The sequence below is a fragment of the Nerophis ophidion genome, linkage group LG06 (assembly GCF_033978795.1).
Source record: "Nerophis ophidion isolate RoL-2023_Sa linkage group LG06, RoL_Noph_v1.0, whole genome shotgun sequence".
In the NCBI taxonomy this organism is placed as follows: Eukaryota; Metazoa; Chordata; class Actinopteri; order Syngnathiformes; family Syngnathidae; genus Nerophis; species Nerophis ophidion.
Window position 1 is genome coordinate 71,960,363 of NC_084616.1, and position 15,947 is coordinate 71,976,309.

General features: G+C 40.7%; 1 protein-coding gene across 1 annotated transcript in view; it reads right to left on the reverse strand.

Moving 5' to 3' along the window:
- cfap74 (cilia and flagella associated protein 74) overlaps positions 1 to 15,947 on the reverse strand; it is a 153,761-nt gene that overhangs the window by 122,569 nt on the left and 15,245 nt on the right. The window contains exons 7-11 of the mRNA XM_061904796.1: positions 10,357 to 10,530; positions 10,092 to 10,202; positions 9,893 to 9,995; positions 2,784 to 2,941; positions 2,152 to 2,362 (exon numbers count right to left, since the gene is read on the reverse strand). Of these exons, the coding sequence (XP_061760780.1) occupies positions 2,152 to 2,362; positions 2,784 to 2,941; positions 9,893 to 9,995; positions 10,092 to 10,202; positions 10,357 to 10,530 (757 nt within the window). The remainder of the gene's footprint in view (positions 1 to 2,151; positions 2,363 to 2,783; positions 2,942 to 9,892; positions 9,996 to 10,091; positions 10,203 to 10,356; positions 10,531 to 15,947) is intronic.

The following is a 15,947-nucleotide window of genomic DNA, read 5'->3' on the forward strand; positions in this document are numbered from 1 at the left end:
TATGATATTTGGTACCAAAACTGAGGTATCTAATGAAGTAAATATTAAAATAAATGGAGATAAAATTGAGCGTGTCTTTGATACTAAGTTTTTGGGAGTTATAATTGACTATAAATTATCATGGAGACAACATGTAAATTATATAAAAACAAAAATATCAAAAACACTTGGTGTTTTGAATAAAACTAAAGAATTACTTAATTATAATTCTTTGTTAACAATTTATTATACTTTGCTACTTCCATACATGACATACTGTGTAGAACTCTGGGGAACCACTTTTAAAACCATAATTAATGATATTGTTTTGCTGCAAAAAAAAGCTGTACGGCTAATAAACAAAGCAGGATATTATGACCATACCCATCCATTATTTGTTACATCAAAACTTATGAAATTTCAAGATATTGTTTATTATTTATTAAGTCAAGCTTTCAACCAGAGGGGGAGAATAAAATATTATATTCATCTAAGCTTGACGTGCGCTTAATAACACTTACGTGCGACATGCAGTGACATAAAGGCTGCCAGAAAAGCTATTTTTTATGGAGGTCAGACTCGATGGGCAAATATGCAGGTGTACCTAATGTTGTGGCAGGGTGAATCGATATGATGTTTATTAAGTTTATCTTCGACCGTGTCTGGCAAAAAAAAAAAATAGCGGTCACATCTTCAGGGTATATATTTCAACAGTGTATACTTTTAAATGATGAATCCCAATACTTTTGGAGTGTGTGGGAAATTATTTGATTTGCCATCTTCAGTTTTGAACTTCTTGCAGGCCAACTCAAAATACTGGTTGTAAAAATGTTTACATATATTAATATCCGGTACGTATTATTTCAGATAATACTTACTTGCAAACCCTCCCGATTTTCCCGGGAGACTCACGAATTTTAGTGCCCCTACCGAAAATCTCCCGGGACAACCATTCTCTCGAATTTCTCCCCATTTCTACCCGGACAACAATATTGGGGGCGTAAGGCACTACCTTTAGCGTCTTCTTCTACCTCACGTCCGCTTTCTCCTCCATACAAACAGCGTGCCGGCCCAGTCACATAATACATGTGGCTTTTACATACATATAAGTGAATGCAAGGCATACTTGATAAAAAGCCATACAGGTCACACTGAGGGTGGCCGTATGAACAACTTTAACACTGTTACAAATATGCGAGAAATATCCGAGAAATATGCGAATGACAAACGCAGTTCAGGAGAACATCCGCACCGTAACACAACATAAACACAACCGAACAAATACCCAGAACCCCTTGCAGCACAACCTCTTCCGGGACGCCACAATATACAACCCCCGCTACCGCCAAACCCCGCCCCTCCGCCCATCTCCCGAATTCGGAGATCTCAAGGTTGGCAAGTATGATTTATCTGGACCACAGGGAAGTGTTTTAAATTCAGATTAATATCATTGTATTTAGGCAGCAGGGTGGGACACGGGTTAGTGCATGTGCCTCACAATACAAAGGTTCTGAGTAGTCCTGAGTTCAATCCCGGGCTCGAGATCTTTCTGTGTGGAGTTTGCATGTTCTCCCAGTGACTGCGTGGGTTCCCTCCGGGTACTCCGGCTTCCTCCCACCTCAAAAAACATGCACCTGGGGATAGGTTGATTGGCGACACTAAATGGTCCCTAGTGTGTGAATGTGAGTGTGAATGTTGTCTGTCTATCTGTGTTGGCCCTGCGATGAGGTGGCAACTTGTCCAGGGTGTACACCGCCTTCCGCCCAAATGCAGCTGAGATAGGCTCCAACACCCCCTGTGGCCCCAAAGGGACAAGCGGTAGAAAATGGATGGATCATTTTAGTTTCCCCTTAACTGAGGCAGACAGTAGCTTTTCATTTGTTTAAACAACCACAATGAAAGACATATTCTGGTTGTGAAAAAAACCAAAACGGTGAAATTATTGGCAGAAATCAAGCATGTGAAAACAGCTAAGTAAAAACTATTAAAAAGTGGAAGGACAGAGGGCTAACTTTGTGCAGTGGTCATCAACATAAGATGTTGGTGCAAATGAATGCAACTCTGTAGAGAAGAAAACGTGACATTGCAAGCATATATACTGTAAAAAATGCTAATTTAATTATGTGAGGTTATTATTTTACGCTGACAACATAGACATTTATATCCACCCACTGTTATTTCACTCTCTGTGCCTGGTGGTGTTCTGGTATCCAGGTAATACAGGAGCTTCCTTCTTATCCTGCCTGGGGAGAGGATGGTATGGGGAGTGCGGGGTTTAGGCGTTGGTGCCTGCTGAGTTTTTTTACTCATCAGCATCTGCTTCTCCAAAAGAATCTTTTCCACAATCTCGACTCTCTTTGCCTTCTGTCTCTCCTTGAATTCCCTGAGAAGAGCACATCAACAGCACGGTATTAATACAGAAATGAGGTCATGTATACCTCGGCACAAAGCCAGAGAATTAAAAACACCAACCCACTGCTCCGTGGAGTGTTAATGGAGTGGTGCTGAACGGAGAGTACGGGGGGAACTTATTTGGGATAAATTAGTAGGATTTTGTGCAAAACATCTGCTAATTAATCATACATTCATAAAGCAACCTAACCACATCCAAGTGGTGTTGAAATATTGCATTTTTGTCTAAATTTATTGTAGTTTGACATTTGCATATAAACTTCCAGCTCGGTCGCCATGCCTGCAAAAAAGTCCAGTTCAAATACACAACTTTTCATAAATTTGACTTCTAAATTCTCATGAGAACACGCCAGAGGAGAAGAGAGAATGAGAGAGGAGAGGAGAGCACATACTCTTGCTTTCTTTTTGCCTCCTCCTCTCGTTTCTGTTGGAATATGTGCCTGGTGCTGTTTAAGCCTTGAGCCTGCAGGGATTCTTTCAGCCGGTTCTGTTGACGTTCTTGCTTCAGGGCGTTTGCCTTGGCTCGGCTTTGTCTGACCCGTAGGTTCTCCTAAAGACACAAGATTTTTTTAAGGAAAACCCCATCACCGCAACCTGTTCCATGCTTGCAGACTTGCAACATAGCCTTAATTTCACCAGGGTATAAGCACGTGTTTAAGAGGTAGTTATTTGTCACGCCTATCCATGGTTCATGTTTTGTTTTGGTCATGCTATGTTTAGTTTTTTGGACATTTAGTTCTGTTTTGCATTTCCTTGTTTGTCTTACCATACCGACTGATTTAGTTTTCTGTCATGTCTGATCCTGAGCATCCCCAATCTCATCTGTTCTCAAAGCTAAGCAGTGTCTGGCCTGGTTAGTACTTGGATGGGAGACTGCCTAGGAATATCAGGTGCTTTTGACCTTTGGACTCTAAGTTCCCTTTTTTTTTCACTCCGTTTTGTTACCATGACGACCAATCAGTTCACCTGTCTTGTCTCACACCTGTTTTCACTTATCATGTTCATTATTTAAGCCACAGTTACCAGGTAGTCAGTCTGGCAACATCACTTCCTTCACGACCTCGATTATCTGCTTCATGCCTTGCTATGCTGTTCATTTTGTCCACGTAAGTTTTTGTCATCCATGTCATAGCACAAGTGTTTTGTTTGTTTATAGTTTATAGCCTCTGTGGTAGTCTTTTGTTTCATAGCCCAAGTTTTGTACCTCCATTGTAAGCGCTTTTTGTTGGTTCCTGTTTTTAGTTTTAGTGTTAAAATAAAGATGTCTTTACCTTCACGCCGTTTCCACTCCATTCGCTTTGCACCTCGGGAAAACAAACCAAGACCAAGTCCAAGCCTGACAGTTATTAGGGTTGCGAATCTTTGGTTGTCCCACGATTCGATTCAATATCGATCCTTGGGGTCACGATTTGATTCAAAATCGATTTTTTTTTTCAAATCGACACTATTCTCGATTTCAAAAACCGATTTTTCCCCGATCTAAAAGGATTTTCTATTCATTCAATACATAGGATTTCAGCAGGATGTACCCCAGTCTACTGACATGCAAGCAGAGTAGTAGATTTTTGTAAAAAGCTTTTATAATTGTAAAGGACAATGTTTTATCAATTAATTGCAATAATGTAAATTTGTTTTAACTATTAAACGAACCAAAAATATGACTTATTTTATCTTTGTGAAAATATTGGACACAGTGTGTTGTCAAGCTTATGAGATGCGATGCAAGTGTAAGCCACTGTGACACTATTGTTGTTTTTTTAATTTTTATAAATAGCTAATGATAATGTCAATGAGGGATTTTTAATCACTGCTATGCTGGAATTATAACTAATATTGATACTGTTGTTGATAACATTCATTTTTTTTTCACAAATTTTGGTTTGTTCTGTGTCCTGTTTATGTCTCCTCTCAATTGCTCTGTTTATTGCAGTTCTGAGTGTTGCTGGGTCAGGTTTGGTTTTGGATTGGATTGCATTGTTATGGTATTGCTGTGTATTGTTTCTTTGGATTGATAAAAAAATTAATAAAATAAAATCGATTTTTTAAAAATGAGAATCGATTCTGAATCGCAGAACGTGAGAATCGCGATTCAAATTTGAATCGATTTTTTCCCACACCCCTAGTGGTTATGTGTAAGAAATACATAATCAGTAGAGATGCATAATGATCAGTGGACTTTTACAAAAATATGTAACTTTTGGGATTTAAAGTACCCAAAGACATGCACCTGGGGATAGGTTGATTGGCAACACTAAATTGGCCCTAGTGTGTGAATGTGAGTGTGAATGTTGTCCGTCTATCTGTTTTGGCCCTGCGATGAGGTGGCGAATTGTCCAGGGTGTACCCCGCCTTCCGCCTGATTGTAGCTGAGATAGGCGCCAGCGCCCCCCGCGACCCCGAACGGGAATAAGCGGCCGAAAATGGATGGATGGATGGAGTATCACAACAATAATTACTCATGTCTGTGAATGCATGTACCTCCAAATTAGGGAACAGCGGGGTAATGCAGCAATAAAACCTCTAGTAGTTGCTGGTTGAAGTGATTGCAAATAGTATTTACATTTGCAGTGTCCTATTTTGGACTATCTTAAAATGCAAGTGGCATAATGTTACATTATTGTACCTGAAGTGCCTGATCTACCAAATGTTTGTGTGTATTAAAACATGTGAAAACTTGATAGCGCTTTATAAGCTAATGAAGGATGGCGTTTCTTAAAGTACCACTAAAATGGGAAAACAAGTCACCTCTTTATTGAAGCTAATATCATATATATATCATTTATAACACCAAAAGACTTACAAAGTTTGCTAGTAACTAGCTATGATCAAAACAGTATCAATCTCAGAGATTCCCGAGCCATTTTGAGAGTTATTGAGCAAGTCTGTTCTGTCTCCCTGTAATGTTTGTCTGATCTTGAATGGGACTGTGCTGAAAATTGTAATTTTCCTGAAGGAACTCTCCTGACTAGATAAATAAAGTACTATCTAATCTAATCTAAGTCAGTCACGTGAACGTGTGACGTAGAGGTAGGAACCACAGATCTCTTCCCCATCAACAACACTGCTAATCATGCAGATTTTGTGAGAGCCAACAACGATTACTTTGGGAAAATATAATAATCCAGAACCTTATATATTTTTTTTTGCCTGAATATAAAGAGAGTGAGCTACAAGTTGTAGGAGCTGTGTGCTAAACAGAGCCGGATTTTAAGTAACACTATAGCATTATGTAGATAGATAGATAGATAGATAGATAGATATATGATTCATTTAGGAGAGTTCCTTCAGGAAAATTAAAAATTCCAGCAGCAGTGTACAGAGTTGAGCTCAATTGAACAGTAAAAAGTAAATAATGGGGTTATAATGGAAACAAGTAGCAGTATTGCTAAGTGCTAAACAAGAAATTCGAACTCCATCCATCCATTTTCTACAGCTTATTCCCTTTTGGGGTCGCGGGGGGCGCTGGCGCCTATCTCAGCTACAATCGGGCGGAAGGCGGTGTACACCCTGGACAAGTCACCACCTTATCACAGGGCCAACACAGATAGACAGACAACATTCACACTCACATTCACACACTAGGGCCCAATTTAGTGTTGCCAATCAACCTATCCCCAGGTGCATGTCTTTGGAAGTGGGAGGAAGCCGGAGTACCCGGAGGGAACCCACGCATTCACGGGGAGAACATGCAAACTCCACACAGAGAGTTCCCGAGCCTGGATTTGAACCCAGGACTGCAGGAACTTCGTATTGTGAGGCAGACGCACTAACCCCTCTGCCACCGTGAAATTCGAACTATGAACATAAAACGATCGCTTACTGTACAATGTCTGCTCTCATTGCAATTATGACTGATAGGATGTTTATATCCTCCCATTTAGATTCAGAATTATTAATAATCCCCACTAAGGGTGAAAAGAAAAATTTGCTGCCTGCAGACACTGTTTTCGGTGAGCGTGTTTGTCTCGATCTCTGGGTATAAATTGAATGGCAACTTCTAGATTTATGGCTAAATCCTCCTATTATCCAGATGAGAGGCATGATTTATAATCTAGAATAATTTTGAAGGGCCTAGACTCAATTATGCAGCAGCAGGACATCCGCCAGCTCAATGCTGCAGCACAAGCTAGTTACCTCTCTGTGATCAATGCACAAGAAGATTGTCTTCGTTGATATTCAGGTCACGATATGTAAATAGAGTATTGTTGCGGGTTTTTGATTGTTATTTAGAGAGTATTGTAGGCGGAATAGCGAGCCCTCATTTATTCAATTGTTAGCAGACTTTTTATTCATTTACGACTTAGAATGCATACAAAAAAGAACATGTTCATGTCCTATATAAGGATTATGAGTGAAAGACAGCACATCTCTTTCTAATGTTCGCATATTTCCAGTACGACTGATCAGCTGATATGGTCAAGAGTGCAGAAGCGTTCCCAAGGGTGACGTCATCCGACCCGTATCTAAGGAAATTGCCGAAGACATTCGGAGCGGAATATTTAAAATGGATGTCTGAAATCGGGGCATTTTAGTCACCTCCTGCTGCCACCATGTGGTTTGTATTTTCAGTTTTCCTGTTTTGGTGCAGTTGATCTGGTTCTTACATCTGTACTTTCCCCTAGAGTTAAAGTTAAAAAAGTTAAAGTACCAATGATTGTCTCACTCACACACACACACTAGGTGTGGTGAAATGTGTCCTCTGCATTTGACCCATCACCTTGTTCGCACTCTGGGAGGTGAGGGGAGCAGTGAGCAGCAGCAGTGGCCACGCCCGGGAATCATTTTTTGGTGATTCAACCCCCAATTCCAACCCTTGATGCTGAGTGCCAAGCAGGGAGGTAAAGGATCCCATTTTTATAGTCTTTGGTATGACTCGACCGGGGTTTGAACTCACAACCTACCGATCTCAGGGAAGACACTCTAACCCAGCCAGGCCTGGGCAATTATTTTGCCTCGGATGGCCAAATTTAGAGAAAAAAATGTGTCTGGGGGCCGATATATCTATTTTTAGGAACATTAATACAATACCTCACAATAATGTCCGATTGAATGTTAAAAATGTTATGAAGGACTGCCTTAAAAACGGAAAGTAATTTTAAATTTTTTTTACTGTATGAGACACCCATAATGTACATGAAAATAAAGAATGTGGGATTAACAATATTAACTATGAACGATAAAACACTGAATACTGACAACATGTAAAATGTCACACCCCCTCTCAATCGACATAATTTACAATCAAGAAAAACGCAACAAAAATGCAACAAACAGTGAAATATGAACACAAAGAGTAAACAAACCCTACCTACAATCTGATATACTTCACATCATAATGGTGGCTATAGTTCCGATCTTAAAGATCTACAAAAATTATTTGGGAATATCCGGCGGGCCAGATTGAAAAGCTTAACGGGCCGCATGCGCCCCCCGGGCCTTTTTTTGCCCAGGCCTGCTCTAACAACTAGGCAGATTTCCTGTATTCCCCTTGTGGGCGGAGTTGTGAGAAGTGCACAGCTGTTTCCAATCTTCCTGACACTACTTAAGCAGCACCTTGACAGCTGGATGGCACTTGGCGATTCCACTCCTCGACTCTTCTCACCAGAAGTTTCCAATGCGTCCCGAGTTTTTGATACCTACTTTCTTGGCTTTTTCCAGTGCCATCCAGCTTGGTGTTGTTGTGTGGTAGTTTGCACGTCTTGCAACTCCAACCCATGTCTAGTTATTTTTGTATAGTAGCTTTTGTTCTTTTTTCCACGATGCTCATTTTGTTTTCTCTTTTTCGCACTGTCGCTTTTTGTTATCTCCTGTTTAGATCATTGTTGTGAGTAATTTTCCTTAAGTAAAATAACAGTTTTACTCACCGTCCGTCTGCATCCTTGGGTTCGTCTTTACCATATTGAATTGAACTGTGACAATTTTGTGATATTTAAGATGGATTTTCACATACTTTTCGGGTTGGAAATATAATTGGATATGGCTTAATGGATACAATGACACACAATTAGGCATACAAAGTCATATTATTTTTCCACTCAATTGGCACTTTTAATGAACCGAATAAGGAGCGCAATCCATTTAGCGTGTTTGTCTTCATGAATATGCAGAATATAAATGATAAATGGGTTGTACTTGTATAGCGCTTTTCTACCTTCAAGGTACTCAAAGCGCTTTGACACTACTTCCACATTTACCCATTCAAACACACATTCACACACTGATGGAGGGAGCTGCCATGCAAGGCGCTAACCAGCACCCATCAGGAGCAAGGGTGAAGTGTCTTGCCCAAGGACACAACGGACGTGACGAGGATAGTACTAGGTGGGGATTATATAGAGAATATATATATGAATATATATGAGAATATATGCTAATCCTCAAAACACCCACCATACTGGGAGGAGAAAATGCAAATATAAGTGTTTAGCCGACACAGTGTGATTGATCAAGACTGAAATTGTTCTGCGGCCACTGATCTGCGTCTTTGTTTTGTACGTCTGGAAATAACATGCAAAGAGGTGGTTATGCAGAAATGGCTAAGAAAAAGGAGGTGATAGCACTGTAGCTCCACACTATGTATGCTTGTCAACACATATGGACTGTCAAGTATACAACTATTAGACTGTCTATTCAGCAATATTATTTCATAATTTTATAGCTGTTGAAGGGCTGATTAAAACAAATTCAATTGAGGCAATTTGGTGTCTAGTAGCGTTTTTTTAATGATTTTTTTTTATTTGGAAGATAATTCATTAACATATCTCTTACATGAAAGAAACTTATTGCAATATGCATTTTCTTGCCTCTGGAATTTTCCAGTGAAATCTTGCAGCTCCTTGAGCTCACCACAAGACAGATAAAAACATTGTAAAATACCCATAAATTGTGGTAGATAATGGTCTGCTGCATGTTTTAAAACAAAGAAAAACGCCACAGGTAGGAGCATGATAACATTAATATACAATTAATTAGTGTATCCACGGTAAAAGTCGAAAAGCACACATAAAAAGCTAATTTAAATAAGTTGGTCACTACCAGTTATCAATTCTTAGATCACATGCAACACGCCCACTAATAAACCATGCAATTTTATAGTTTGCACAGGCTGTTAAACGTGTGGTGTTTGGATCTTAGAAGATCAGGACCCAAGTATGCTGTTTGTGCATGAAATACAAATATTTCAATCTATCGTGCATTAAAATGTAAGCTTACAGTGTTGCTATGTGTATACCTCATGTCTTGCACACACACATGCCACTACACAAGTGCATTTTAATTGGTATGTTTCCATGGTTGCAGCAACTAAAATTCAAATTGAGACAGAGCATCCAGAACTGTCAACACCATTTAGTTTTAAACATTTTTTTCTGCTTTAATCACAGTATCGGTGAAGACAGCCGATGCTAATTTACAGTCCTCTTAATCGTAATATTTAAAGTATGACTGTGTGTGTTATACTTTCCAGATTATGTTATAAATACCGAAAATTCAGGCTGCTTACTTGGTTTGCTTCAATGTTAGCTTTCAGTTGCTTCACAGCTTGTATTCTCTTTTCCATCGCCTCTTTCCTCTGCTGCTCTTTAACAGCTTCTTGCTGCCGTAGCCTAAAGACGACAATCAAAAGGATGACGCAGTAGAGTAAAACATCATGTTGGTGTAACTGGTAAGTACTGTACATCAACTCAAACTGTTGCTATTACCTTTTGATAGTCTTCTTCAAGTACTCGGCTGCAATATTGTGGTCCGTGTGGCTCTTTATTATTTTCTTCTGAGACAAAGTTTTTGCTTTCTCCACAATGTCTGTTTGTTTCCTGTCATCACAATGCACTGGATGTTCAATTTGTCTTAATGGTTTCTATTGAGTAAGTCAAATCTGAAGCCCAAAGCAAACAATGGTTGTTTTTTTGGTATGCCAACATAGTGCACTCACTACTATTGACTTCAAATGGGGAAGACAGCCCTTACGTATTGGGACGTAGACTCTTTAGCTGCAGAGTTTGGTGGTTTTTCCTCTCCTGCTGCAGCCTTTTCACTGCCTTCTGGGCTTTGAGCACCTTGAAGACTTCCTCTTCTTCCTGCACCTCCTGCCGCAAAAAGGAGAACTTTCCGATCTCAAGCTCCATCTCACTCAGCTCCAGTCTGAGCAGAAAGACAACAAAAATATTCTCAATGTATGCGATGCACAGCATGTATAAAAATAATAAAGACGCTACTATCAGACAGGTATATCAACTTTTTCTTCAAAGGATCAGCTTTAATTGGCTTGAACTCATTTACGTCAACAAAACATCCATCCATTTTCTACCATTTATCCCCTTCGGGGTCGCCGGGGTGCTGGAGCCTTTCTCAGCTACAATCAGGCAGAAGGCGTAGTACACCCTGGACAAGTCGCCACCTCATCACAGGGCCAACACATATATACAGACAACATTCACACTCACATTCACACACTAGGGCAGGGGTGTCAAACTCAAATACAGAGTGGGCCAAAATTCTAAACTGAACAAAGCCGCGGGCCAAAGTTGAACAACTTAACCTTTTAATAGGGACCAAAACAAGTTTTGCATTGAATATTGAACAAGCACGGCTTATATAACTTTATTCTGACATGCAAAATCGAGGTTTGTTGGTAGCGGGGGTGTATATTGTAGTGTCCCGGAAGAGTTAGTGCTGCCACGGATTCTGGGTATTTGTTCTGTTGTGTTGATGTTGTGTTACAGTGCAGATGTTCTCCCGAAATGTGTTTGTCATTCTTGTTTGGTGTGGCTTCACAGTGTGGTGCATATTTCCAACAGTGTTAAAGTTGTTTATAAGGCCACCCTCAGTGTGACCTGTATGGCTGTTGACCAAGTATGGTTGCATTCACTTGTGTGTGTGTGTAGAATCCGCATATATTACGTGACTGGGCCGGCACACCGATTGTATGGCGGAAAAGCGGACATGACAACAGTTTGTAGAGGACCCTAAAAGCAGTACCTTTAAGGGGGTGTGAGGGTTGGCAAGTATTAGAATTAGCGGTGAATGCACCGCCGCTGTATAATACCGGCGGGCCAGCTCTAATGTTAATTTAATATTGTCTCAAGGGCCAAAATAAATTACATGACGGGCCAAATTTGGCCCGCGGGCCAGAGTTTGACACCCATGCACTAGGGCCACACATTTTTACTTAAAATTGTATTAAATTTTCAAAAGGTCATACACAAACATTTAGTGTATTACTAAATATAAAAATATGTTTGCTTAGAACTTGCCAACAATACTAGCTTACTGTAAGTCTCATTGGGGTGTATTTTAAAGCATAATTTGTCACAGACTACACCAGTTGCAGTCTCCTCATTCACGTATGCATTGACCAGATCATTGACTACAAAACAACCAACAACCTGGTGACGATCCGCGGATAAAGTAAAGGAGCATTTGTGGTTAAAAAATTGGTTAAATACTCATCAAAAGCGTTAACTTCCTAAATTTGACAGCCTTAATAGAAACAATAGACTTATCCATGTATTAGTGTTATTATTTATTACAATAACTTGGAACTGAAAGTGCCTGGTTGGTAATCATTTTGTACCAGTACAGTATTTATCACTGAGAAGATGCTGCAGAAATTGTTATGTAAGCTGGTGATCAGACTGAAAAAAAATGACTGTGTTCAAACAGAGCTATGAAAAACACGAGTGGTTGAGTTGAAGTAGGTGTATTAAGTGTCATTTAGATGATGGGCTACCCAAAGGAAGACATTGTGAGAAATAGACACGTGTGTGAGGGCTTGAACCCATAGAGCAGGGGTGTCAAACTCAAATACAGAGTGGGCCAAAATTTAAAACCGAACAAAGCCGCGGGCCAAGGTTGAACAAATTAACCTTTTAATAGGGACCCAAACAAGTTTTGCTTTGAATATTGAACAAGCGAGGCTTATATAACTTTATAGTGACATGCAAAATCGAGTTTCAAATAATAATAATAATAAAAAAATATCAATGGCATATCAAATAAAATTTAAATAAAAATTTAATGCCTCTTTTCGGCGGTGGGGTTGAGGTGGACGGGGTTTGGTGATAGCGGGGGGTGTATATTGTAGCGTCCCGGGAGAGTTAGTGCTGCAAGGCGTTCTGGGTATTTGTTCTGTTGTGTTTATGTTGTGTTACGGTGCGAATGTGTCATTCTTGTTTGGTGTGGGTTCACAGTGTGGCGCATATATGTAACAGTGTTAAAGTTGTTTATACGGCCACCCTCAGTGTGACCTGTATGGCTGTTGACCAAGTATGCCTTGCATTCACTTGTGTGTGTGTATAAGCCGCATATATTATGTGACTGAGCCGGCACGCTGTTTGTATGGAAGAAAAGCGGACGTGGAGACAGGTTGTAGAGAACGCCAAAGGCAGTGCCTTTAAAGCCCACCCCAAATATTGTTGTCCCGGATGAAATTCGGGAGGGGCACTGAACTTCTGGAGTCTCCCAGGAAAATCGGTAGGGTTGGCAAGTAAGAGTATTAGCGGTGAATGCAATGTTACAGCGGCGGGCCAGCTCTAATGTTAATGTGATATTGCCTCAAGGGCCAAGTGAAATTACACGGCGGGCCAAATTTGACACCCATGCCATAGATGAATTAGACCAATGGTTCTCAAGCATCACCTCCAAAAAACACTTGGCTCTCCAAATACCACCATAATGACCAACATTAAAATACAGTAGCATAGAAGCCCTAAGTATTCATTAAAAACAAGGTTTAGGTTTTATTTAGCAAGTATATTTAGTATGTTTCCCCAATAAGATTACACACAGTTTGAACAGTAACATTGTTAAAGTATCAAGGATTGCCACACACACACACTAGGTGTGGGGAAATTTGTCCTCTGCATTTGACCCATCCCCTTGTTCCCCCCCTGGGAGGTGAGGGGAGCAGTGGGCGGCAGCTGTGCCGCGAATCATTTTTGGTGATTTAACCCCCAATTCCAACCCTTGATGCTGAGTGCCAAGCAGGGAGGTAACGGGTCCCATTTTTATAGTCTTTGGTATGACTCGGCCGGGGTTTGAACTCACAACCTACCGATCTCAGGGCAAACACTTTAACCAGGAGGCCACTGAGTAGGTTGTTTGGATATAGGAAAATAAAACTCTGTACTTTAATCAAGTAATTATTTTGGTGATTCCTATAGATCAGGGGTCGGCAACCCAAAATGTTGAAAGAGCCATATTGGACCAAAAATACAAAAACAAACCCGTCTGGAGCCATATTACATACAGATAGTGTGTCATGAGATATACATTGAATTATGAGGACTTAAAGGGAACTAAATGAGCTCAAATATAGCTACAAATGTGGCATAATGATGCAATATGTACAAACAGCTAGCCTAAATAGCATGTTAGCATCGATTAGCTTACAGTCATGCAGTGACCAAATATGTCTGATTAGCACTCCACACAACTCAATAACATCAACAAAACTCACCTTTGTGCATTCATGCACAACGTAAAAAGTTTTGTTGACAAAATGAGACAAAAAAAAGTGGCATAAAACACGTCTTAGAAAGTCGGAGAAAGTTATACATGTAAACCAGGGGTCGGGAACCTTTTTAGCTGAGAGAGCCATACAAGCCAAATATTTTAAAAAGTATTTCCGTGAGAGCCATGTAATATTTTTTTTAAGACTGAATACAACAATTATTTTATCTTATTTCAATTATTGTGCAGAAATATTGGGAAATACATATCATAGCAACATAATGCCTTTACTTTTGACAAGAACAAGAAAGTTTGATCACATTACACCTGTACTGGCTCACCTGCACTGGCTTCCTGTGCACTTAAGATGTGACTTTAAGGTTTTACTACTTACGTATAAAATACTACACGGTCTAGCTCCAGCCTATCTTGCCGATTGTATTGTACCACATGTCCCGGCAAGAAATCTGCGTCCAAAAGACTCCGGCTTATTAGTGATTCCTAGAGCCCAAAAAAAGTCTGCGGGCTATAGAGCGTTTTCCGTTCGGGCTCCAGTACTCTGGAATGCCCTTCCGGTAACAGTTTGAGATGCTACCTCAGTAGAAGCATTTAAGTCTCACCTTAAAACTCATCTGTATACTCAAGCCTTTAAATAGACCTCCTTTTTAGACCAGTTGATCTGCCGCTTCTTTTCTTTCTCCTATGTCCCTCCCTCCCTTGTGGAGGGGGTCCGGTCCGATGACCATGGATGAAGTACTGGCTGTCCAGAGTCGAGACCCAGGATGGACCGCTCGTCGGGACCCAGGATGGACCGCTCGCCTGTATCGGTTGGGGACATCTCTGCGCTGCTGATACGCCTCCGCTTGAGATGGTTTCCTGTGGATGGGACTCTCGCTGCTGTCTTGGATCCGCTTGAACTGAACTCTCGCGGCTGTGTTGGAGCCACTATGGATTGAACTTTCACAGTATCATGTTGGACCCGCTCGACATCCATTGCTTTCGGTCCCCTAGAGGGGGGGGGGGTTGCCCACATCTGAGGTCCTCTCCAAGGTTTCTCATAGTCAGCATTGTCACTGGCGTCCCACTGGATGTGAATTCTCCCTGCCCACTGGGTGTGAGTTTTCCTTGCCCTTTTGTGGGTTCTTCCGAGGATGTTGTAGTCGTAATGATTTGTGCAGTCCTTTGAGACATTTGTGATTTGGGGCTATATAAATAAACATTGATTGATTGAGGTGGGGTGCGAGGAACGGGAGGAAATTTCACTTTACTTTTTTTTTTTATTATATTCTTAGATTTTTTTTTTTTTTTTACTATGCTTTCATTTTCTATACACTTTGTAAATCACTTTGTGATTCTGTCTATGAAATCTGTTATGTAAATAAATGTGAATTACTTATTTTTCCTCTAGGCTTTAAATTTCTAGGTAGGAGCGAAAGTTTGACAGACATAGCAACAGTAACTAATGGGGGCGGGGCTAAGCGGAACAATCTTTCACGCGGATGGGTAGCAGGCTAATGTGTGGACCACAATTACACAAAATGGATACATTTGTGACTCGCACCTCAAAAGTCGTCAAATCGGAGCCAGCGCCTGCAGAGAAACAAAAATCTGACGGGCTTAATCAACCAAAAAGCCAACCGAAAAGAAAATATGAAGGGTATCTTGCTCTTGGATTCACGGCAACGGTGGTGGGGGCGGAGGGGAGACCCCTATGTGTTCTGTATCTAAAACCGCTTGCAGCAGACAGCAGGAGACCCAACAAATTAAAGAGACGCCTCGAGACCACACACCCCAATCACGTCAATAAGCCACTTGATTTCTTTCAAAGAAAACTGGCAGAATAGTTATTGTATTTATTATTGAACTTGATGCAAGTTATACCACAGCTGCACAGTTTTTTTTATTTATTATTGAACTTCGATCTCACGATCCACTCTTCCCTCACTCGTGAACAAGACTCTTAGGTGCTTGAACTCCTCCACTTGGGGCAGGGTCTCCTCCCCAACCCGGAGATGGCACTCCACCCAATGCGGACGTTGTACCGATCCGTTGTGGTGAAGAAGGAGCTGAGCCGGAAGGCAAAGCTCTCAATTTACCGGTCGATCTAC